At 63.1% G+C, this 23,584-nt stretch overlaps 1 protein-coding gene across 4 annotated transcripts; it reads right to left on the reverse strand.

Annotated features, from left to right (window-relative positions):
• Positions 1–308: 308 nt before the first annotated feature.
• Positions 309–8,882, reverse strand: DUSP9 (dual specificity phosphatase 9). 4 transcript variants are annotated; one of them, XM_060292306.1, is made up of 4 exons: positions 8,738–8,882; positions 2,880–3,287; positions 1,153–1,602; positions 309–896 (listed from the first exon to the last, which is right to left on the reverse strand). In XM_060292306.1, exons 2-4 carry the CDS (start codon positions 3,250–3,252, stop codon positions 571–573), a joined length of 1,149 nt encoding a protein of 382 aa, XP_060148289.1. In that variant the 5' UTR covers positions 3,253–3,287; positions 8,738–8,882; the 3' UTR covers positions 309–570. The 4 variants fall into 4 exon arrangements, with proteins under 4 accessions (XP_060148289.1, XP_060148290.1, XP_060148291.1 ...); XM_060292307.1 differs by having other exon boundaries at positions 8,748–8,865; XM_060292308.1 differs by lacking the exon at positions 8,738–8,882 and adding an exon at positions 4,916–5,724.
• Between the last annotated feature and the right edge of the window lie 14,702 nt (positions 8,883–23,584).

Below are 23,584 nucleotides of genomic sequence, written 5' to 3' on the forward strand. Positions count from 1 at the left end.
CAGTCCCAGGAAGCCCAAGCCCTCTGCGGAGGAGCAGTGGGTGACTATGCTGGTGTCGGCGGTGCACCCCTCCCCATAAGTAGCCATTTGGGAAGAGGGATGGGACAGGGAGTGGGTCCCTGTGGCAGACGAGGTGGCCGGAACGGGCCCACGGCCCTCCCGAAAGGGAAGCCGCAGGGGGCTCGGCGCCCGGCCAGCTCGGCCGAGTGCAGCCACCTGGAATGGTCTCTGGGGATGGGAATCCCCACCCCCCTCCCGAAGGAAAAAGGAACAGTCGCAGAAGAGGCAGGTTCTGGAGCGGGGTTCCGCCCACAAGCAGCGCGGGTCAGGCTGGCGGCCCCAGGCCCGGCCCATAGGCACGTTTAATAGGATTCCTGTGGATGTTTCAAGTGGGTAGGACAGGCCTGTCCCCACCGCCACCCTGGAGGGGCTCCCGGCTCCTGCCTCGTCCCACAGCTCCACATGAGGTATTGTGCTCTCCCCGCCCCCCCAGGCCGAGCCCCCTCCCTCCTCTTCCCCAGCACGCGGGTGGCTGGGCTGGGCGCACCCGCTGGGGGACGGCCCGGGGCCCTATGTGGCGTCCAGCTCAAAGACGCCATCGCTGGTCGGCGTGGTGAAGAAGGAGGGCGGGTCGGAGGCGGCCGACTCCTGCCCCCCGCTGCCCCCATCCCGGGCGCGCCGCTCCTCCAGACGCAGGCTGCGCTCGAAGTCCAGCAGCTGCCCCATGAAGTTGAAGTTGGGCGAGATGTTGGACTTCTTCCGCTTGACCAGGTCGTAGGCGTCGTTGAGCGAGAGGTGGCGCTTCTGCATGAGGTAGGCCACGGTGACGGTGACGGAGCGGCTGACGCCGGCCAGGCAGTGAACGAGCACCCCGCAGTTCTGGGACAAGGCCTCGTCTAGGTGGGGGCAGAGGGGGGCCCGCGTGAGGTGCGGGTGGTGGCCTTCCGGGGGGTCCCTGGCAGTCCCCGCCCCATCCTCCGAGCTAGGGAGCTGCTCCAGTGGTGCCCGGCCCCCGCAGGGCCATCCCGGCTCGGGGCTCTGGGGAGGCAGCTGAGCCTGGAGGAGCCCAGGTGAGGGACAGGGAAGACGTGGGAGAGGCCAGCAGCCAGGGCCGGGGCTGGGGAGGGAGGGGGGAGTGCAGAGCGGCCTCACCAATGAATGCGATGGCCTCCGGAAAGAACTGGGACAAGTTCTGGCTCCAGTGGTCCGAGATGGGGATCTGCTTGTAGTGAAAGTCGCCGTTCTTCTCGAAGAGGTTAGGCAGGTTTGGGGTGACATTGAGGATGTAGCGGATGCCCAGCTTGGCCAAGCTCTCCACGTTGGCCGAATCCCGCGCACTGCCCAGGTAGAGGTTGGGCAGGATCTGGACCGGGAAGGATGGCAGCAGCCCCGCTGGGGGGGGCGTGGCACCCTCCGAATCCAGGCCACAGCTCATGGAGTCTCGGTCAGGCTCGGATTCCGCGTCGGAGCAGTCGGAGCCCAGGCACAGGCCACCGAGCCCCACCACTGGGCTGGGCACCGGAGCTGTGCTTGGGCCCCCACGGCTGTCAAGGCTGGTCTCACATAGGTGAGGGCACTCGGCCTGGAATCTGCTGAAGCCACCTGGGAGGGGACAAGGGGAGGATCCCGGGTAGCCGAGCGCCCTGGCTGGGGACAGGGACCCGACCCTGGACAATTCCGATGCCTGAGGGGGCTGGCAGATGTCTCCGAGAGGAACTCGAAAGCCAGCAGTCTGACCTACACTGGTCTCCCGTGTGGTGTGCTCGGCACTGGTGGCTGCTGCTCCGAACGGCAAGGGCCCACTGCAGCTGCAAGGCGCCAGGCGGGGGCAGAGCCACCCAAAGAGGACCTTACACCCCCCCAGGGCCAAGCCAAGGCAGGCACGAGGGCTCAACAGAGTTTAGATGTACTGCCAGCCTTGGGGAGGACAGCGGCCATCAGTTAAAGGAGAGGAAAGGTTCAGATGTGAGTTCTCTGCCTGGGGGGGTCTCCTGACCCAGGTCGACCAGGAGCACCCCGAGGCCAGGGGCCGGGTCACAGCCGTGTCTGTGCTCTCCTCAGGGATGAGGTCGACCCCAAGGGGCAGAGAGCCTGGGAGAGAGTGCAGCGCTCCACCTGGATGGTCCCAAAGTCCCAAGAAGTGAACATCTCCATCTACAAACAACTACTATTTCCCTGGGGATGGCGGTGGGGGCCTGGAAATTTGACATTTTATGTATTTCTATGTCCCTGTGCATTCAGAATGGAGCAACAGACGACAGGCCAATGACCCTCCTGGATGGGGAGGTGGGGACAGCTGGCTCTGTAGGTTCATGGGAATCTCGTCCCTACCCTGGATCTCTGGGGGTGTTTGGCTTGGCAAGGAGCCAACATGCCTGTATCAGCCCATCTCCCCTCCACCCCCAAGCCCTGCCATGACCATGGCAGGCGGGGGAGGGGGGAGCTCTCTGCCTCCTCCTGCCTTCACTGCTTCTCTCCCTCTCTCTTCCCCTCCCCCTTCCAGACCCTTTGCTGAGCGGGATTTGTCCTCTTGTGGCTCCAGCCTCCTTCACCCATGGCTGAGCAGCTGGGGGAGGGGGTGATATGATGGGATGGGGGCTGGGAGCCCGAACTGGGCATTCCATTCTTGAGCATCCAGGGAGCCAGGTCAGGGCAGGTTCTCCCCATTTTCCAGACTCAGAAACTGGGGCTCCCAAGAGTGAAGGACTTCCCCAAGGTCATGCTCAGGGGAGGGAAACCTCACCTCCACTTTAGACAAAATGAGGCCGGGCTTGCCCAAGGTCAAATGAATCATGAATGTCCTCAGAAGGTGGGGCCCGGCCCTCCCTGGGCTGGGGTCCTCCCCGGGCTGGTGCCCGCGGGCCACCACCCGCACCTACCCTGTAGGTAGTAGGCCAGGTAGCCTTCCTCCCGCAGCTTCTGGAGCAGGGTGCCCAGCACCGACTCGGCCTCCCACTCCTCGGCCTCGGCCTCGGCCTCCCCGCGCCGGTGCCGGCCCCCGCCCTGGTCGTACAGGAGCACCGGGGCGGGCGGGGGCGGCTGCAGCGGCGGCCCAGGCAGGAGCGCGCGCACCGACAGGCTCCCCCGCCGCAGGCGGCGCAGCAGCAGCGCGGGCAGGGCCACGCTCAGCGCCCCGCCGATGCGCGCCGACTCGTACAACTCGCGGCTGCGGCAGTCCAGGAGCAGCAGCCGTGGCCGCGGGGGCGACAGCTCCCGGCGCAGCCACAGGCACGAGCGGCCCAGACCCTCCATGGGCTCGCGGCTCCTGGCACGTCGGGCCCCGAGAGCTGCAGAGAGAGGGAAGGCGCGCGACGTGAGCTCGCGTCCTTCGCGCCCGGCCGCCAACGGGCGCTGGCCCGGGGGCCAAGACGGGAAGCCAGGCCCGGGTCCTGAAGGCGGGCGCCGAGGGTCCCGCAGGGACGCCCCTCTACTGCCTGATTTTCTTCTCGTACCCCTCCTACAGTAAGGATATGCAGAAAGGCGCCCCTTGCGCCCCAAGAAAAACGCCCCAGGCAGCCACTCGGCGTTGCTTCCCGTCCCAGGAAGGGAAGTGAGAGGTCCCCCAGAAGAGGAAGGCTGGGGGTCCAACGGCCCCTTCGAGAGCCGCCGTGGGTCCCTTCCTGGCCACTCCTGGGGGCCCAAGGCCGCAGCCATCTCCCCCCACACCCCCTTTCTGCGTCCGTCTCTCACTCTGCCTGCCCGCAGTCACTCCCCACGTTCGAGCTTCCGACTTGGGGGGCGTGTGCGCGTGAGAGGGGGTCCAGCCCGAGATCTCCCGCATGGCCAGGCGGGCCCGGGTAATAGAGGTGGTGCCGAGGTGCTGGACCTCGGCCGGCCGGACCTCTCGGAGCTGCCCTCCTCCCCCCCGTAGAAAACAAAAGGAGAGAGACCTGGAGCGTGATCCCGCGGCGAGCGGCCGCGCGCGGACGTCCCAGCCACGGCCACCGCGGGACGAGGGGCGCCGTCCGCGGGCAGGGAGTCCCCGATCCCGGCCACCGGGAAGAGGGCGGGGCAGTGGAGCAGGCGCGCACGTGGAGGCCGAGTCCACTGCCGCCCGCGCACCGGCCGCTTCCTGGCAGTGGGACCCAGCTTCCACCTTGGAAGCTGCTGCCTTTGGACGTGGAGTTGCCGTTTGGAGGGGCGGGGCGGCGGGGGCGGGCTCAGGGGGGCAGCGAACCAACGGGTGCCCTCGACAGCAGTTGAGTGGGCCCTGCAAGTGGCGCGCTGAGCCGGGGCTTCCACCGAAGCGGGACTGGGCCAGGGCAGAGGCCAAGGGCAGGTCAGGGGCCCAGCAGGGGACCAGCTGCAGCTCCCCTGGCCGGCGCCAGTCAGGCCCCTGGAGGCAGGGGGAGGGGTGGGGACAGGAGCCCAGTGGCCCTGCCCCAGAGGCTGCCTCCAGCCCTACTCATTTGGGGTGACCACCGCGTGCCCTGACTGGACTTCAGTCTATATAACAGGCCCCTCACAGCCACCGCCTTGGCTACCATGGGATGCCGGCGAAATCGTGGAGGGGAGGGGGAAGCGGGACCAGAAACCCACTGCTGCCTCCTGGCCAGAACCCTGCCCAAGGCCAGCTGGAGGGCTGGGCAGGCAGAGGGCAGCTTCTGGGCACCACAGTGGCTTCCTTCGGACAGGCCAGGCCAACGGCCCCGGGAGCTCTGTGCTCTCAGCCCTGAAGTGGGGTGCTCTCTCTTACCACATTATTGATCCTGGGAGCCACCCCTGGCTCCTCGTTTTGTCAAGAGCCGAGTCATGTCCACTTAAATGTCTCTCACATCTGGACATTCCCCTCTGCCCCCTGCACCGGCCTGGGTCACCATCATAGCTTCCAAAGGCCTCTCCCTACCTCCAGGCCTGTGTGCCTCAACCCCCCTCAGCCCTGCCCTGCAGCAAAGGCCCACGGTGTCCTCCATACCTTCCACGGACACAGGATGGCGAACAGGCAGGACACACCGGGCCGCTGCTTGCACAGCACTCCCAGGCCTGCAGGACAGGTCAGTAATAAACCGAGGGGCCGAACAAGATAATACCAGGTGTGATAAGTGCTGAGACAATGAAACGAGGTGGGGGAGGTTTCTGAAAAGTCTGGTCTGTGTCCCTTCTCTGCTTCAAGCCCATCTAAAGCAAACAGCAGAGTTGAAGGAAAATGTACAGCAGATAAGATAAAGCTCATACAGCTTAATCAAAAGGTTAAGACTCCTATAGATAAATGGGCGAAGGAAGCAGAAAAGACCACACGAAGAAGGAAATGCGATCGGCCCAAGGCGTTTGGGGGAAGGTTCAACCTCAGTCGTGGAAGGAAAGTAAATTTAAAAAAAACAAGGTAACAACGACAGAAAACAAGGTAACACCTCCCACCTGTCACATTAGTGAAATGTTCTCAAAATGAGAGCTCCCGGTGCTGGCAGGGGTGCTGTGAAACTGGCCTACTGCTCCATTGCTGGTTGCTAGAGGGTTCTCTGTTGGTGTGGCCCTTGTGGGAATTAACTTGGTACTATGCTTCCACAGCTGGGAAGAACACCACACCCTCTGGCCACTTTTGGGAATCCACCCCAAGGAACTAAGTAAAAGAAGGCAGAGCTGTGCACACAGGATGAGCACCACAAGACAGTAACTAAGGAGCGAGGGTGCAAAGCCACTGGAGGGCCACTCTCTGGGACGGCTCAGTCCAGCGTGGCTGCCGAAGACTCCTCTCACGGACCACAAAGTAAGATGAGAAAACGTGGGAGGTAATGCTGGGGAGAGGGCAGCTTACAGAGAGCCAGTTGCCTCGAAGGGGCCTCCAGTCGCCCCCTTCCTCCCTCCCTCCTTCCCTCCCTCCCTTCCGGGCCCAGTGCGCCAGCAGCCTGGGACATGTCTAGGTCTCTGGGCTGAGTCCCACCACATGCATCCAGGGGCCTCAGGCAGCTGGGCTGGGTCCCCTTGCCCCTAGTCCCGGCCTCCTCTGCAGCCTGTCCTGATTCTGTTCCTTCTTCAGCCATCCCCCCCTCCCCACAAGGTTTCTGTCTCCCTCCTCTGTGCTCCAGGGCTCAGTTCCCCGAGGTTGCCAGCTGGGCCGGAGCGGAGTGGGGGGCATTTCCTTTCCCTCACATCCTAGCTCCCAGAGACAGAGGTTGGCTGCCACCTGCCCATGGGCCCCAAGCCTGGGGGCTCCCTCCAGGCCTGCCGCAGCTGTGCGCAGGAGCCTGGGGTGGGCAGGGGCTGAAGGCACTAAGGGGCTCTGCAACATGCCAGCCTGGGGTGTCTGGCTTGGCAGAGTCGTGGGCAGTGGGGGTGGCAGCACCCGACAGGGAGGTGGAGAGATACGTGTCCCCACCCGCCCTGTCCTGAGGGCTCAGCGTGGTTGGAGAGACGGTCGCCAACCCCCTGGAGGTAGGAGCTCCTGAGGTGCCTAGCCCTGCTTTCTGGAGAGGGCTCCCTGGGGGAGGTGACCGGAGCCGGGCTGGGAAGCTGAGGATGAGAAGGGAGGCAACTTCTGCAAGGGTGAGGGGAGAGGGAACTAGGCTCCAAGAAACCCTAACCCCCGCCCCGGGCTGGGGTTCTGCGGGGCCTGCGCCTCGCAACGCCCGAGAAGGGGCTCCCCTGAGCCTCGCTCCGGACCCCTGCCGGCCAGCCCTCCCGCCGGGAGAGAGCGCTCAGGAGGGGGATTCAATCTCGAAAGTGAGCGCTCGCTGCCCGGCGCCAGCAGCGCCCGCTGCGCCAGCAGCAGGACAGACTGGAACCTGTTGCCACCTCCGCACTGCAGGGCTGAACGCAGCCAAGCCCCCCTCCCCCGACCCTCGCCCGGCCCGCCCGCGCTCGGGCCCCCGCAGCGCCGGCCCCGCCCCGCACCCGCTCCCCGGGCGCGCCGGGCAGGGGGAGGCAGCGCCGCGCGCCGGGGCCTCGGCAGGCCCCCTCCGGCGGGCGGAGCCAGGCCGCGCGCTTCCCGTAGGGTGGGCGCTGCGCCCGCCGCCCCAGCTCCCGCCGGGCGCCCCCGGCCCCCCGCCCGGCCCAGCCAGTGCCCCTCGGAGGCCGCGGAAACGCCGCTGCCCGTAGGCCTCGCGCGCGCCGCGTGCGCCTTCTGGTCCCTGGAGCCTCCCGAGAGCGGCGCCCCGCCTCCCCTCCATCCCCCCCCCCCCCCCGCCTCCCCGAAACACACGGTTCCCGCCGGGCCGAGTGGCAGAATTTCGGCTGTCGCGGCCGGGTCACATGGCCAGGGGCAGAACTCCCAGCGACAGCGTTCCTGCCAAATCCACTGTCTTTTCCACCAAATCCACTTTCCGCTGGGGATGGCTTTCTGCTTTTCCCGGTCGGTCTCCTCGCGGGACTGGGAGTTCCTCCAAGGCAGGAGCGGGTGTGTGCCCGGCCCCAAGCTGGCCCCAGCCCCCAGTGAAGGGCCTGGCACGCGGCGCTCACGGAAGAAATGCTCGTTAACAAAAGAAGGCATGAATGAATGAAACCAATTGTTGCGTGAGGGAGCCCAGGAGGGCACCACTCCTGCTTGTTTCCTCAGCGGGTCACACACTCGCCCCCAACAGACACGCACAAGCACACGTGCGCACACGGCCCTGCCGCCACCGCACAGGCAGACGGGCACACGCGGCACTCCGACTCATGCCCCCAGGAAACCCACCTACTACGTGCGTGCCAGCAACTGGGGCCCCTTTGGTCCCAGCTGGGCCGCCTCCATTTCAGTGCCTGCCTCTCCCTTCCTCTTTCCCGCCCCTCCCCCCCCATCTAAGTACGGTACCTTGCACCCCAAGTGCCTTCCTTATCTCTTAGGGAAGAGGCCAAGCCAGTCGCTGGGGAGCCTCAAGGTCTGTTTAGGGAGGCACCTGGGGGTCTCAGGATGGTGAGCTGCTGCTGCGAAGGCGAGCCAGAGGCGCCCGGCAGAGATGCCACCAAACGCTGCAGCCTCTAGCGCCCGCGTGCCAGGTGTTGGGGAGTGGTGGTGGGAGGGACTCGGGATGTGCTGGGGGATGTTGAGGGCTATTTGCGATGGGGGCGGGGCAGGGTGCTGGAGAGCATGAATCCAGCAGGTGTGCATACATGTTGGGGTGTATGGGAGTGCGTGCTGGGGATGCTAGAGGTGTGTGCCTGGGGAGCGGGCCTGGCTTCAGGGAGTGGGGAGGGTCGGCCTCTGGGGTGGGGGTTAGTGTTGGGGTTTGTTCAGGGCTGGGCGGATTGCAGTGTCTCTGGGCTGGGAACGTGGGTGGGGTGTCTGTAATGAGCATATGGGGAGTTGGAGATGGTGGGGCACGGTGAGGAGAGCTATGTTAGTGCAGACACCGCAGGGATGTGTTTGGCATGTGTGTGTGTGTGTGTGTGTGTGTGTGTGTGAGTGTGAACGCGCGCACGCGCTCGCGCGCCTGGGTGTGTACTGAGGCGTGGCAGCGTCTGGGATGGGTGCTGGCCTGAGTTGGGGACAGTAGTGGATGGTGACTTAGCGGCTGCTGGTGTGTGCACTGCAGGGACCTGGGTCCGCGGTGCATGGTTTGTGCACGCGCCTGTGTCAGGGGGTGTGCGTGGCCATGGACACGGGAGGTGCACGGGCGGGATGTGCACGGGGGGTGTGCGATGGTAGCACTGAGTGGATCTCCCAGGGGCGCGTGCCTGGGTCTCCAGAGGCGCGTGCGTTGGCCCTGTGGGGTGCGCTCTGGCAAGACTTTGGGGGTGCAGGGTGGAGGAGCGCACGTCGGGGGGCGGCCAGGCAGGGTGGGGGTGGGGTGGGTGCCCGGGCGCCGCGTGCTCCGCTCACCTCCGCTCACCTCCGTTCCGCTCGGCTTCCTGCGCCGGCTCCGCGCGTCGCGGCCGGGAAGTTTCCGAAGCCCGGGCGGCGGGAAGCGCCACAGCCTCTGCCGCCGAGCGCCACCGGAGCCTCGGGCGGCGGCCTCGCTTGGAGCCGAGGGGCCGCCGCCGCCGCCGCTGCGGAGGGAAACTCCAAATCCCGCCTCCGCCGCCGCCTCCTCCTCTCCCGTCGCCGTCTTCTCCGCCCCCTGCCCAGGAGGGGCAATGTCGCCGGCGGCGCGCAGGGAGGGAGCGGGGAGGGGCCGCGGCCTGCCCGGCGTCTCCCTCCACCTCCCCCGCCCGCCTTCCTCCCACCTGCAAGCCTCTGCCCGCTCTGCCCAATGTGGCCCCTCTCCGGGATGTCCCCTGCAGCCCCCGGCCCCCAACGGCCCCGCTGCCTGGGGTCTCCGAGCTTGGGGTGCCGGAGTGGGGTGGGGGGCCCTGACCTAGGTAGGGCCTGGGCTGGGAGACGGTTGCACCGAAGAGTCTCTGCTGGCACCCCTGCTACCCTCAAGAGAAGCGAAGGGACCCATCGAGGACCAGGCGCATCTTGGCCCCCAGAGCCACCTCCTGCCGCCACAGGGGATAGGGCATAAGGTCCAGCTGACGGCACTGCAAGTGTCCCCAACCACCGGTGCCCCTGGCACTACCTTCTCCCTTTTTCATGCATCGGATTCCGGCTAATGGTCATAGCATTTGGGCTTCAGTGCCTGGAAGGGGTGGAGGCTGGACATTGGGGGTGGGGCTGGGAGGGGGTGCTGTCACCAGGCCCGGTTTGCTTTCCTCCGGACCCAAGGCCACCAGGACCTCATTTGGTCCTTATACCAGTCTGGGAGTCGGAGGAGACCTTTCCCATGCTATAAGTAGGGAAACCGAGGCAGTGGTTTCCTGGCGATCACACAGGAGTGCAGGGACAGGGCCCGAGCGGGCTCAAGGCCGGGAGAGCATGGAGAAGAAGGTAGGCAGAGCCGGGATGCCAGCCGCCGCACGGATGAGGGGCGGCCGAGGGAGGCCAGGCTTCCTGGCTAGTGTCTGCAGCAGCCTTGAATTCCCCTGAGTCAGCTCCCCTGGAAAAGAGAGGAGAGGGGCCGCTCTGTTTCCTAATCCGTACATTTGGGGAAAGGCACAGACCTCATGATCTCCAAGGGCCCTGCTAAGCTTTGCTGCAGTTTCTCTCCAGGTTGTGGGAGCTTGGCATGCCCACCCTGCCCTTTGCCCCTTTCGGGCCTCAGCAGGTGCCCACCCTTACAACCCTCCCGCTGCTCGAGCCCCTGGGCCTTTCTGGGCTGCACCCGCTGGCAGGTGCATCTGACAGGCAGGCCTAAGGTGCCCTGGGCTGGGCTGACCTTTCACCTCCTCTTCAGCATCAGGGCCCCAGGGTCCAGCGTGGAACTGAACTGCCAAAACCACACTGCATGAGCGAGCAAACGAAGCTGTGTGTGGGTCGTGCCGCTCGACGCCGTGCTTCTGTGACGCTCCACGGTGCCAGCTGTCCTCAAGTCAGGGGGCCTTTGCTAAGAAATCAACATGTGCCAGAAGCCGTGCCGTTTATCAATAGGACCATTTTATCTGTCAAAACGGGAAAATACATGGAAACCGAAAAAGATGGGGCTGGCTTCCCTGGTGAGCCTCCCATTTGCGGAAGACATACGACAGCCGTGTCGTGGCCCTGGGCACTCAGTTGGCCCCCTGCAAAGGCTTGGTGAGCTGACTCACAGAGGAGTATCTGGAAAGGTTGAATAACCAGCCCCCCGCCCCCCACAATCCTGCACTTCAGTGACTCAGGGCTGAACGGCTGGAGGAGGAACATTTGGATTGAATGCTGCTGCCCCCCCACCCCTGCAAAGCTCCTACCCCAGCCCTCCCACAGGGCCTCTGCTCTCCAGGCAACAAGACCCACCCAGCTCTGGGAGAGAAGACCAACACAAACGGCCAGGCCAGTCCCGGGAGCTCCCAAGGCACAGGTCTGCTCCGCCTCGGGAAACGGGGTCTCCCTCCTCGTCCCCAGGGACTTGTCTTAGGTAGCCAGGCCTGACCTGTTCCCTCTTGAGGAATAAAAAGGAGAATCTTCTCGAAGAGCGCTCGACTGAGAGGCCAACCGTGTTGGAATCGAGGTTGTTCTGAAGACGCAGCTGGGCCTCCGTCCCCGAAGCAGCCAAGCCCACGTGCTCAGATGCTGTTGCTCCTAACAGAAATCTCCAGCCCTCACCCTCTCCTCTGTGGCCCTGCCCCCTCGCCCACCAGAACCTCCACCGGCAGGAGGCTGGGCCGTGCTCCGAATGTGCCGGGGGTGTGCCACTGCGGGCCTTGGGCTGAAGGCGGCCATAGCTGCGCAGGTGCAGCTGTTCTCCGGTCCGATTCTGGGTCCCTTTCCAGGCAGCTGGAGCTTTGAGGAGAGGCGCATCCCACCTGGTCCTTGCGTGGAGACCCTGCTCCCCATGGGCACCGGCATTTGGGTGCGCACACACGTGAGGCGTTATTTCTGGGCAACCATTGGGTCCCACTGAGAGCGATATCCGCCGCTGAATCCGCGTGCTGCCGTCGTCCCTCCACCACTGGGTAACAGGCCTCACTCTGCCCCTCCTCCGTCAGAGGCACTTTAGCCAGCATCCTTTAGACGCATCTCACTACCAGTTGCCTTGCCTTCAGGAACACGTTCTAGGCCCTGTTCCGGAGCCCCACCTGCCTGCAGCAGCCCCTGACAGAACCGCATCCGGACATTTGAAACCAAGTGGCCCAGTGGTTGCTCTCAGATCGGCACTTGCAGCCCAGGTGAAAGGGCGAGGGTGAGGGCCAGGAGGGAGCTGAGGGGAGAGGAGGGGGCAGGGCCGAGAGGCAGCTTGTGTCGTGCAGCAGCGATTGATTTCCGAGGGTCCGGGACCTCGGGAGCCATTAACAGCCCCATTCCGGGAGGGCTCAGGTTCAGGTTCAATAACCTGGTTATAAACCCCCTCCGGCCAGCTGCGCGGGCTCCCTCTCCTTGCCTTGTCCTCCCGAGAAGCAGTGCGCGTGTCTGGATATACATTACAGATGATATAATCCTTTTACCAGGAGAGAGCCAGACACCCACGCCCATTGGCTGGACAGGCAAAGGGAGGCGAGAGGGAAGAGGCGGGAGGGCGGTGGAAGGGGAGGAGAGAGAGGGCCGAACGGGGCCAGGAGAGGGGAGCCACCACGGCTGGAAGGATAGGCCAGGAGGTCGGGAGCCAACGGCTCCAGTGAAGGCCTCTGTGAGTGGCCCGCCCAGCTCCCTGGCCACGTCTCTCCGTTCCCCCACCAGGAGTGTGCTTCCTGAGTCAGGCCATCTCGCCACAGGAAGGGAGGCGTGAACCAGGCAGTGCGGCCAGACCAAGGCGGGGCTCACTCCAGCTCCCTGGCCCGGGCTCAGTTGTCTTTGGGGGGTGGGGAGGGGGTCCTGGGGATGCAGAGGGTCTTTCTCGTCTCCGTCCTCAGGGGTCGCCTCCCTGTATGACAGACTGAGCGCCTTGCTTCCCGCTCCGCCTTGCAGCACTGCAAGGCCCAGCCTGGGCCCCGCTGGCTCCTGGCGCGCAGACCAAGGCCTAACACCAGGCTGGCTGGGTCACTGCTCCTCCGGGGTCAGGTGTTCAGTGCTCCCACTGCAGGAGCTTTCCACCCTCTGGCCTGGTCTGGGAGCACTTGTGCAGGCCCAGCTCTGGGCCCCGGAAGCCCTAGTCAGCCCCTGACAGTGACTGGGCTAAGGGAAGACAGGAGGGAGACAAGGCCCAGGGCGGGGACTCGCCCGTGGCCCGATGGCGGTGGCGGCGGCGGCGGTGAAGCTGCAGGACGCAGGAACCGCTGTGCAGGGCAGGCGGCCGCGGCAGAGCAGGCACTGTGGGTGGGCCCCCAGGGCCCAGGCCAGCTCACGGAGCCACTGGGCCGCTGGCAGGGAGACTCGAAACCGAGGCACAGAGAGACGAGGCGGAGGACTCCAGCCTCCAGAGCGAGCACTGCCTCTGCTGTCGGGGCTCGGGTCCAGGTTTCTCTCTCTCGTAGGTTTGGGGGTGGCAGGAGCGGGGCCAGCGACCCAGCCAGAGCAAGGAAGGACAGAGCTCCCAGTTGCAGAGGGGCCCTGGGGAGCCGTCCACACAGGCCGAGGTGGAGCCCCAGGCTGTGGCCCCAGGTGCGCCCCGGCCCAGGTGAGGACTCCTCTTCCGTCACTGTCCCTTAGCCTCAACGCTGTCCCCATGCAGCGCCCCCTCACTGCCCCCTCCCAACGTTCACGCTTGAGAGGCGCTCCACAAGGAAGGCGCAGGATACTTCTGCCAAGTCTGTGGGGACTTTCCCCCTCTAAGTACCCCTCAGTACCTGCTTCCCACAGAGAGGAGAGCACCTCCAGGCAGAGAGACGGGGAGAAGAGGGAGGGGAAGGCCAGGGCCCGGTGGCAGCAGAGCCAGAGGGATTGGTCTCCGCCCCGAGACGCTGCACGCAGGAAGGGGACAGCCACAGACCTGCAGTTGGAGCCAGGCCCCTTGGCCGGAGGCTGTGGGGAGTCGAGAGCTCCTTGCAGGGGTCCTCAGAGCTGTCTCCCTCCGTCACCATGTGCCTGGGCATTGTGGCGGGTCCCTTCTCCTGTCGGGCCTCGCCTGGTACCTAGCAGGTGTTTAGCGCTCAGTACCTGCCAGCTGGGTGCCCCCTCCCCCGGCCAGCGCCATTCCATTATCACGGAGAGAAAAGGCAGGACCTGGGGTGGGGGGCACAGAGGGTCACGGTTCAGTATGAGTCACTCCGGGGTCCCATTTGTCTCTGCCGTTAGAAACCTGGAGCAGTGGCCTGAGGCTGGCTTTCTAGCACTGGCAGCCTCTCTTCACTGCACCTCCACTTTGGGGACGTCTGTTGGGGCTGGCGTGGGCGGGGACCAGGAGGGTAACGCAGAGCCCAATGTGTCAACCTGCGAGGCTTGGCTACTGGGACCTGGCCAGAGCCACAGGGACTGTGACCGTGACATCGGCCTCCCCATGGCACCCCTGACCTGAGCTGCCTGTTCTCTGCAGCCCCAGAGGAGAAAGGGGGGATCAAAGATGGAGTCCCCAAGTCTATAAGCGTTCCCAGTCATCAGAACAGAGTCACCAAGGCCCAGATGCAAACGTCCTGTGCTCCGGCTCTCAGTGAGGGCCCCATTCTCCACGGCAACAGGGAGACAAGTGTCCAGAAGCTGTCTTCATCTTCAGGAAGGGGCACTTGGGGCGCTCGGAACGCTGTCTCCTTCTTAGCCTCACGGCTCCCATCACCGTGTCCTCTCCACCACCACTGGCCCCTGTCCTTTCAGCACCACCCTTGCCTCTGCCCAAGTCCCTGAGCAGCTCTCAAAAGTCCTTCCATGGGGGCTCCCCTGGTGGCGCAGTGGTTAAGAATCTGCCTGCCAATGCAGGGGACATGGGTTCGAGCCCTGGTCTGGGAAGATCCCACATGCTGTGGAGCAACGAAGCCCGTGCGCCACAACTACTGAGCCTGCGCTCTAGAGCCTGTGAGCCACAACTGCTGAGTCCACGTGACACAACTACTGAGCCTGCACGCTAGAGCCCGTGAGCCACAACTACTGAGCCCATGTGACACAACTACTGAGCCTGTGCTCTAGAGCCCGTTAGCCACAACTGCTGAGCCCACATGCCACAACTACTGAAGCCCGCACGCCTAGAGCCCGTGCTCTGCAACAAGAGAAGCCACTGCAATGAGAAGCCCACGCACCGCAAGGAAGAGTAGCCCCCGCTAGCCCCAACTAGAGAAAAGCCCGCGCGCAGCAACGAAGACCCAACGTAGCCAAAAAAAAAAAAAAAAAAGTCCTTCCATGATATTTTGTAACAACCTATAAGGGAAAAGAATCTGAAAAAGAATATATATATAACTGAATCACTGTGCTGTACACGTGAAACTAACACAACTAGTAAATCAACTGCACTTCAATAAAATGAATGAATGAATAAATAAATGCTTTTTTAAAAAATGTATTTATTTTAATTAATTTATTTATTTTTGGCTGTGTTGGGTCTTCGTTGTGGTGCATGGGCTTCTCACTGTGGTGGCTTCTCTTGTTGCAGAGCACGGGCTCTAGGTGCATGGGCTTCAGTAGTTGCGGCACATGGGCTCAGGAGTTGTGGCTCGTGGGCTCTAGAGCACAGGCTCAGTAGTTGTGGTGCACGGGCTTAGTTGCTCCGCAGCATGTGGGATCTTCCCGGACCAGGGCTCGAACCCATGTTCCCTGCATTGGCAGGGGGATTCTTAACCCCTGGGCCACCAGGGAAGTCCCTAAATGCTTTGTTAAATTAAAAAAAAAAAATCTGTGGCAAATAACACGAAATGTCAAAAAAAAAAATCCTTCCACGACGCTTTGTGCCTTCAGAGCGGAGACACCACTGCGCGCTCTCCCACACCCTCTCCCGGAGCCCAAGGCCTCTTGGCATCACCTGCCTCACAAGGTGGTGGCTTCTAGATGTGACTAGTCCACCTTCCTGTCAAACTCCGGGGCCTTCAAGGCTCTTCCTCTCAGCCGCCCCACCTCTCACTCCCTGGGTTCGGATCCACTCCTGGGGCCTCGGGTCTGGGTGGCCCATTCGAACCCCTGCTTCTCAGTGCTTCTCTGGTGACCCCGGCCCCTTCTCCACTCGGTACCCTGCTTTCCACCTGTCGAATCCCTTACTTGCACCTGGCTACCTTCCTTCCCACGATCCTCAGTGGACAGTCCCAAGCTCCATCGGTCTCCTGGAGCCCAGCTGAGGCCTCACCCTCCCAGCGGGTGCCTTTGCCACCCAAGTGACCAAGCACGTTCCGGCCCGTCAGGGGAGAGCTCCCTGGACTTCCTGCCCTTCCTGAGTCAAAGCCACCAACAGCTGTAGTCCCGGGCCCCTGGCGTCCAGGCTCAGAGGAGGTGGGGTCCTCTTCCCTCCCAGGCCAGCCTCAGCTACTGCCCCAGATGCCGCCGGCCGAGGTGCCCTCTTGTCTTGCTGTCCCTCAGGCCCTGGAAACCCTCCCCTCTCTGCCTTCCCGGTTTCCTTCCCACCACTCTGGCCGTTTCTCTCAAGTGTGTCTCAGGCTCTGAGGTCCTCCTGTCCCTCTGTGTGTCCCCGGATGACCTCGGCTCCTTTCCTGGGTGACGACTGTGACGTCAGTGTCTCCACTGCCACCGGGATGACCCATGGCCCTCAGGTGCAGTGTGTGCCCCAGGGAAACTCGCTGTCTCCCCTCAGCTGCCCACATCCTGGCCTCGGGGGTGGCACCCAGTTCACCTTTCTCTCCACCACCCCTTTGCGTTGCTGGTTTCTGCTGAGTTTCCCTCCTGTCCCTGGCCAGGCCCTGCCCCCTCTTCACTGTCCGCAGCCTCAGGGCTCCGTCCTCCCCTCGTCCCCCACATGGTGGACGTGGTGATTGTCCTAAAGATGGCCCCAAGTGACCCTGAGGACAAAGTGTAAGCACTTCAGCCGCTCGCACGGTCCTGTGTGAGCAGCTCCTGCCGCCTCCCAGCCCCTCTCTCCCAGGACACCCCTCCGGCCCCATCGCACTGCTGGCAGTCGCCAGAATGTACCAGCTGTCTCGTGCCCATTTGCCTTGTTCAAGATAAGCTCCCACCCTGAGGCTCTGGCACACACATTTTCCGGGGCCACTCTCAGTCCGCCATGGCCAGCCCCCACCCCCAATTCACGTCAGCTCACGTGCAAGATAAATCCCGCCACGCTGCCGGCCCCTAAAGTCTTCACCTGCCACGCCGCCGCCACTTACCGTCACAGCCCACCATCAGCCTGGTGAGGTCACACCCTCTTTCTTCCCTTCGCTGGGACCACCTGGCACGGGTGGGCTGTGTACTCCCAGGCCTGGACCACTGCAGCTCTTGGACGGGAAGCCATCTCTTTGGGTTGACAGAACATTTGGAGGACAGGGACCATGTTGCGTTGGTGTCTCTGTCCAATGCTTACCACCTAGCCTGGCTCTGGGATGGGGCTCCAGTAATGTGTCTAGACCCCAGGAGCAAACAGATCCAAGAGCCTGGCTAGAATTGCCAGACAGCCCAGGATCGCCAGACCCTCCTGATTAAGAGGGGGAGAACAAAGCCGGCAACCAAGGGAGGGGCAGGGAGACGCAGGCGTCACTGCCGGCCATCTCCGTCCCGGCCGCGGGGGACCTCGGAGCGCGGGGCCTTGGTCCTCGTGCTGTGCTTTGGAGTCACCTCTCTGGCCGGCCCTGAACGAAGGTGGATGCCACCGGGCCGCTGCGAGCACTTCTTCTCCACTGGCCTGGGAACGTCCTCAGCCCCCGGACTACGGGACGCCGGTAATCCCGGCACACCCGCGTCCCGACACAAACCCCAGACCGGGGAGCGGTGGTGGCCTCCCTGCCGAACGTCTGTGCACACGATCACTGGGCATGATGGTGGCCACCGCGCAGGGAGGGCCCTTCTCCGCGAAAGGACCAGCCCCCGACCGCAAGCGCTGGGCGCCCTCGGTGGCGGCGGCGGTGCGCAGCGTGGGGAGGGCCAGGCGCCCGCTTCCCCGCCGTGAGCGGGCCTCCACCTGCCACGCCAGGCCCGGGGGAACCTTCCCTGGCACCCCCTCCCCACTTCTGGACCTCAGCTCTGTTCCTCCTGGAAGAAGCTGGGCAAAGCGTCCCGTCTTGGTTTGGAGCCAGGGGCCTGGGAGGGAGGCACGTGGCCCGGGGCCGGGCAGTCCGGTCCCCTCGGTGCTGGGTTCCCGAGTGCTGCCCTGCGAGCGGGCGGCCCTGCCGCCGAGGGAGGCTCCCGCCTGATGTGGCCCAGTGCCCGCAGCAGGCCTGGAGAGAGGGGCTGGGACGCAGGCGCCGGCCATCCTGGGCGCCCCCCAGCCCACCTGATCCCTCCCCCCTGGGCCCCTGGCTGCATGGCCCGCAGCGCCACGGCCGGTGGCCCGGCTCTTTCTCGCGGACACCTCTGTCCCGCGGAGCGGAGCGGAGCGAGAGTCCCTCCGACCCTGCCATCCATCCGTGCGGCCAGAGGGCTGCTGCCCGGGACCCCTGCCCTGGCGGCCCCCAGAGGGGCCCACATGGCTGCGCCTGCGGATGGCACGGGGGCAGCACTTCCATCGCGTTGCATGTGGCGGCAGGCCCACCCCCCATCTTATCCCCCATCGTCCCCCACCCCCTTCCTGGCTCTCAGCCTCACTGGGCATCTGGTCGTGAGCAGGCCAGGGAGGGGGTGCGGGGCACTAGGAAGGAGAGGGTTTGGGACCCAGTGGAGGGGCAGGCCTGGGTCCCTGATGGGCTGTGGCATGGGGCACACTGAGGGAGTCACTCAGGCCCTGCGTGTTGTCGCTGGGGCGTTGCCTCCGCACGACCTGCACCCACCCGAAGCTGCTTCTCGGCTCGGGCAGACAGCTCGGAGCACATCCCTCAGGTGTCAGCCTCCTGCCCTCATGCGTTGCAGGGCTTCCCTGTTTGTCGTCTCCTTCTGTGCCTGGCAGCTGGCGAGCCCAGCAACACTGAGGATGTCTCTGGGCTCCTACTCGCCTGGCATCGGGCCTGGGCACCGCAGGCACTCCACCGACGTCTCCTGAGTGAACGGTGTTGAGTCAGGGCAGCTGTGTAACCCCGCATGGACCTTCCAGGCACCGCACTCTGTTAGGGCACAGAGAGGACAGGGCCCTGGCCAGCCTCTGGGAGACCCCTGCCCATGTGTGGGACTCCAGGCACATCCTGGCGCCCCCTCCCTGCCAGGGGTTGCCCTTCACTTTTGGCATATGCGTCGCGCAGCCTCCAAACAGGGACTGTGAATTCCTGGGGCTGAGCTTGGCTGACTGCCTCGATTCCTTCTGTGTGCTCGGATGTACCCCATAGCCTGCAGGCACCGTCAGAGAGCCCCCCAGCCTTCTCTCCCACTGCCCCTCACCTGCCCACCCAGCCCTCAGAGGGCCGAGTGGGTGCCTTCCGAGGACAGGGCCGGCCATGCCTGCCCCACTCCGAGGAGCTGGCTGGGCATACGCTGAAGAGGAAAGGCGGGCAGGGCGGGAGGGGGACGAGCTGCCATGTCACCCCGTTGGCATCCCTGGGACACCTCTGCTGCAGGTTCCGTGACCAGTCAGCCACAGGCCTTGGTTACTGCGGAAACCAGAGCCTCGTGTGAGTTCTCGTCATCAAGGGATGAGGGACGGGGCGCCCATGAGGCTGCACGGAATCCCGCTGGACGGCCCCAGAGATGTGCACCCGGAGCCTGGCTCCCTGCATCGGTGCTGGAACTTGCTCCCTCAGCAGTGCTACGGCCGTGCAGATCCAGGCCTGGGGTAGCCACGTGGTGTCCACACGTGAATGTGCACGAGCCTTCACGTGGCACAAATTCACCTCTCCAGCCATCCAGGCACATGGGCAGGGAGTCTGCCAAGGTTGAAGCCACGCGCACATGCACACACGCATACATAGCCAATTAGGATTTAACTGGACCAATAAGGTGTAGCCAACAAAACACAATAATCAAAAAGACCGAACTATTCTAATGCAAGGTTAGTGTAGACCTGGTTATGGGATCGATTGCCTTCCCCCCCGCCACCCACTCACATGTTGAAGTCCTAACGTCCCTGTACTTGTGAATGTGACCTTATTTGGAAATAGGGCCATTGTGGATGTAATTAAGATGAGGTCATACCCGAGGGGGTGAGCCTCTAATTCACTGTGACTGGTGTCCTTATGAAAAGGGGCCATTCATTTACTTATAGGCCATGCCGCGCAGCATGCGGGATCTTAGCTCCCCGACCAGAGATTGAACCCGCAACCCCTGCAGTGGAAGCGCGGGGTCTTAAGCCCCGGACCGCCAGGGGAATCCCAAAAGGGGACATTTAGACACAGACACACACAGAATGCCACATGAAGATGGAGGCAGACCTGTAAAACCAAGGACATCAAAGGTCACCCGGCAGAAGTCAGGGACGGCCCCCGGAGCAGACCTTTGCCCAGTGCCTTCAGAAGGAGCAGGACCCTGCGGACAACTTGATCCAGGACTTCTGGCCTCTAGAGCTGTGACACAATAAAGGTCTGTTATTTTAAGCCACTAGTTTGTGCTACTTGGTTATGGCGGCTCTCTCATCTGTTGTATCATTTAAAGCTAAAATATCCCTACGAGGTAGAGAGTCTTAGCATTTCACAGATGAAGCGACTGAGACTCGGAGCATTTGAATGACTTTCTCAGAGTAATTCGGTCAGTTTGAAGCAGACCCGGGGCTCAGTGCAACTCATCTGGTTTAAAATCTATATCCAGTGAAACATAAGGCACTAAAGTCTCCCAGCTTCCTGCTATAGTCAGGTTTTTAATTTTATTTTAAAGGGTATATTTCTGAAGCTTTGGGTCTGACAGATATTGTTGATTGAATGAGTCGAGGCAAATTGTCCATCCATACTCCTTCTTTTTGGGGTGCACTGCACGGCTTATGGGATCTTAGTTCCCCGACCAGGGATCGAACCCGGTCCCCCTGCAGTGGAAGTGCAGAGTGTTAACCACGGGAGCGCCAGGGAAGTCCCCTTAGTTTATTCTTGATTAATGGCATTCCTTTAAACCCTGCTCTAAATTACAGCTTTTCCTAAATATGCATCCCAACCTAGTAATTGATAATTAGTTACGTTAGCTAAGAGCTTATCTTTAGGAAGGAAGCATAATTTAGTTGGCATCTAACAAATCTCTGTGGAATGAATGAACGAACCAATTTGATTGGTTTCCGGGGGTAATCTAGGTCTGGTAGTAGTTACTGAGATGGCAGCTGAGAACCCAGGAGGAAGTGGACTGCCTTCAACTGGTGGCAAGCAAAATCCACAGATTGCGGAGGACCAAGGGAAAGCTCTGTCGAGGGTGGGCACTGGAGCTGAGTCTTTTTTTTGTTTTTTATTAAATTTATTTATTTATTTATTTATTTATGGCCACAGCGGGTCTTCGTTGCTGCACGGGGGCTTTCTCTAGTTACAGCGAGCGGGGGCTACTCTTCATTACGGTGTGCGGGCTTCTCATCGCGGGGGCTTCTCTTGTTGCGGAGCATGGGCTCTAGAGCACAGGCTCAGTAGTTGTGGCACTTGGGTTCAGTAGTTGTGGCTCGTGGGCTCTAGAGCGCAGGCTCAGTAGTTGTGGCGCACGGGCTTAGTTGCTCCACAGCATGTGGGATCTTCCCTGACCAGGGATCGAACCCGTGTCCCCTGTACTGGCAGGCGGATTATTAACCACTGCGCCACCAGGGAAGCCCCTGGAGCTGAGTCTCGAAGTAGGACTTCACCAGGTGGGGCAGGGAAGAATGTGGTACCATGCGGACACAGCATGGGTGAGAGCGTGGAGTCGTGAAAATGCTTCACCTCCTCAGGGACCCAGAACGACTCCCTGTGGCACGTATGCATGTCTGTCTATTTGGGGTAAAAATGAAGCTGGAGAACTGGACGTGCACAACCACACGGCTGCCTCATCAGGGGAGGGGGCTATGGGGAGGCCAATGGCCAAGGCTGCCCGCTTTATTCAAGATCCCAAGGGTGCTTCCCGGTTGCCAGCTTGTCTCCCAGAGCCCCTGGGACACACACACACACAGCTCTTGGCCTCCGCTGAGGGGAAAGCAGCCATGGTTGCCCTTGGGGGCGCCCCTTGTAGCTAGCTGCCTCCGGCAGAGCCTTCCCTTTCCCCCTCCTACACCAGTTCCTGGCTCTCTGTACCCTCCCAGTGGTGGGTGAGGGGAGGCTGGGCGAGGCAGGGCAGGCCCAGCAGGTCTGGTCTTGATGGAGTGGGAAAGGGTGGGCCTACTGGAGGAGGGACGGAGGGAGGGAGGGAGGGAGGGAGGGAGGCTTCCACCGACCCACAGCAGTGCCTGCTGCGGCCCTGCCAGCTGAGTCCTCACCTGGGAAGCTCACCTCTGGGACCAGCCACCTTCCCGGGCCAAAAGGAAGGTGACCACTGGACAGACCCCTTGATGTGCTACTCTTCCAAGATCTGGCTGTGCAGAGAGCCCCGGGGCTGCAGGGTCCAGCCTCCTGGCTGGCCTGCCCAGGGGAGCCAATGATTTTCACCCGTATGTGCAAGGCAAAGGCAGGTGTGTGTGCGTGCGTGTGTGTGTGAACCTGCACTCGGCCCCCTCAGAGGACTGCTGGAGGGGAAAGGGCCAGAGCCTTTCAGAACCCCCAAACAGCCTGTATGTGTACTAAAGGGAGTGCGCCCTGGGGACACCACGGCCATCGCCCAGCCTCCAGGCAGGAGGCCTGTGTGTACGCTCGTGGGCCAGTCTGGAAGGAAGAGAGGTGGACAGGCCAGGAAGATATCCAGTAGGAAGAAGCGATTGCACCTGGAGCTGCGTCAGACATGGTGGCTGGGCGGTTGGGCCCACGGATCTGAGGCTTGGTGGCAGGCCTGGGCCAGGCACAGCCGGTCGCGGACAGTGGGGGGAGCGCCCCAGGCTCGGTGCACCTGGCCCCCTTCCTGCCCGCCCCTCGAGGCTCCGGCTCCGGTCACACCTGACCTTTGCCCTGAGCTGACGCACATTCTCTCTCTTCTGGTTATGACCTGTTTCCCCTTGACTCTCCCTCCTTGTGAGGGCAAACGCCTGGGGCGATTTCTGTCTGGGCCGCTCCCATCCCAGGACCCTGCTTTCCACGTGCAGCCCTGGTAGACACCTCCCACTCTCACTGGCTTTGACCTGGTCCCACCCATGGGGCACCAGGGGCTGATTTGTGAACTCAGAGTTCCTGGGCACCCCCCACTCGGCAGCCGGAGCCCAGCATAGGGCACCCCTGCGGGCCAGCCCCTGCCCTGGCTGGCAAAGGCATGGGTCGAAGTTCCCAGGGGGTGCCGTCCCTGCCCGTAGCGGGTGAGGCCACCTCTCTCAGAGGCCACAAGAAGGGGAGGCGGACGGAGCAGAGGTGGAGAAGGACAGCCCTGCATCCACGGACTCTCGGCAGTACCCCCACTCTCCTACCGCCCAGCCCACGTGGCACCGACGGTCACTTCCTGCCCTCTGCAAAGTCGGCTCACGGCCTCCTTGCGCCTGCCTCTCACTGCTGGCTTGGACTCTCCCTCCTTCCCAAGGGGCTGGCTCACTTCCCACTGATGGCTTGGCTTCACCCAGAACCCTTTCTCTAGGTTCCTTCCCCACTGGGGTCCCGGGGACCTGCCCCCAGGAGGAAGCTACGTCTGGTGCAGCCAGTGCCCCAAGCGCCCGCACACCCATGCCTCAACTACCTGGACTGCCTGTGCTGGGCCAGCCTCAGACACGGGGAGGAGGTGGGGGAGAGTGCCAGCCGGGGGGCCAGGGGCAGCCTCCCCCTGCCCCCTCCCTGCCTCGGCTCCTTGTCAGCCTGCCCCCTCCCTCCTTCGGGACCGCCGGCCTGTTGGGCCATGGCCCCTTGGCGTGTGGCCTCCATGCCTGGTGAGCGTTAGCTCAGAGGCCAGTGGCGTGGCAGGTGGGGAAGAGACCTGGATCCGGGGCAGTGAGCACCTGGCACAGAGCTTTGGTGGGAGTGATGGGCCCCTTCATTCACTGAAAAACTAGTGACGCACCTCTGACGTGTCGCGTGCTGTGCTAGGTGCTGGTGGAAAGGGGAACAAAGCCGAGTGACTGTTGTTAAGGCGCTGACATTCAAGCAGGGCAGCCGGATGGTTACCCGGATGAAAGGCGCGTTTCCCAAAGCTCAGGGTGTACCTGTGGCAGGTCCCCTCTGGTGACTGGTGGGCCCTGGGTGCAATGGCCCAGTAGCCGTGAAGGGAGGGGACTGGGCTCAGGCTGGCACGCCGCCCCCTGGAGTCCCCGCCCCTGCGGGGGAACCTCTGGGGCTCTCCCCTCCTTTTGCCTCTGGTTGAATGAACATTCTGTCTCACTTGGGTGCGACGTTCACT

This window comes from Globicephala melas, chromosome X, assembly GCF_963455315.2.
Source record: "Globicephala melas chromosome X, mGloMel1.2, whole genome shotgun sequence".
Taxonomy (NCBI): Eukaryota; Metazoa; Chordata; class Mammalia; order Artiodactyla; family Delphinidae; genus Globicephala; species Globicephala melas.

Coding starts and splice junctions, on each gene's coding strand:
- DUSP9 (XM_030850428.3), bottom strand. CDS start 3,654: ATGGCTGCGGCCTTGGGCCCCCAGGAGTGGCCAGGAAGGGACCCACGG. Junction 1,603..2,879: donor CCTGGCCTACTACCTACAGG/GTAGGTGCGGGT, acceptor GTCCCCTCCCAG/GTGGCTTCAGCAGATTCCAG. Junction 897..1,152: donor GGAGGCCATCGCATTCATTG/GTGAGGCCGCTC, acceptor GCCCCCACCTAG/ACGAGGCCTTGTCCCAGAAC.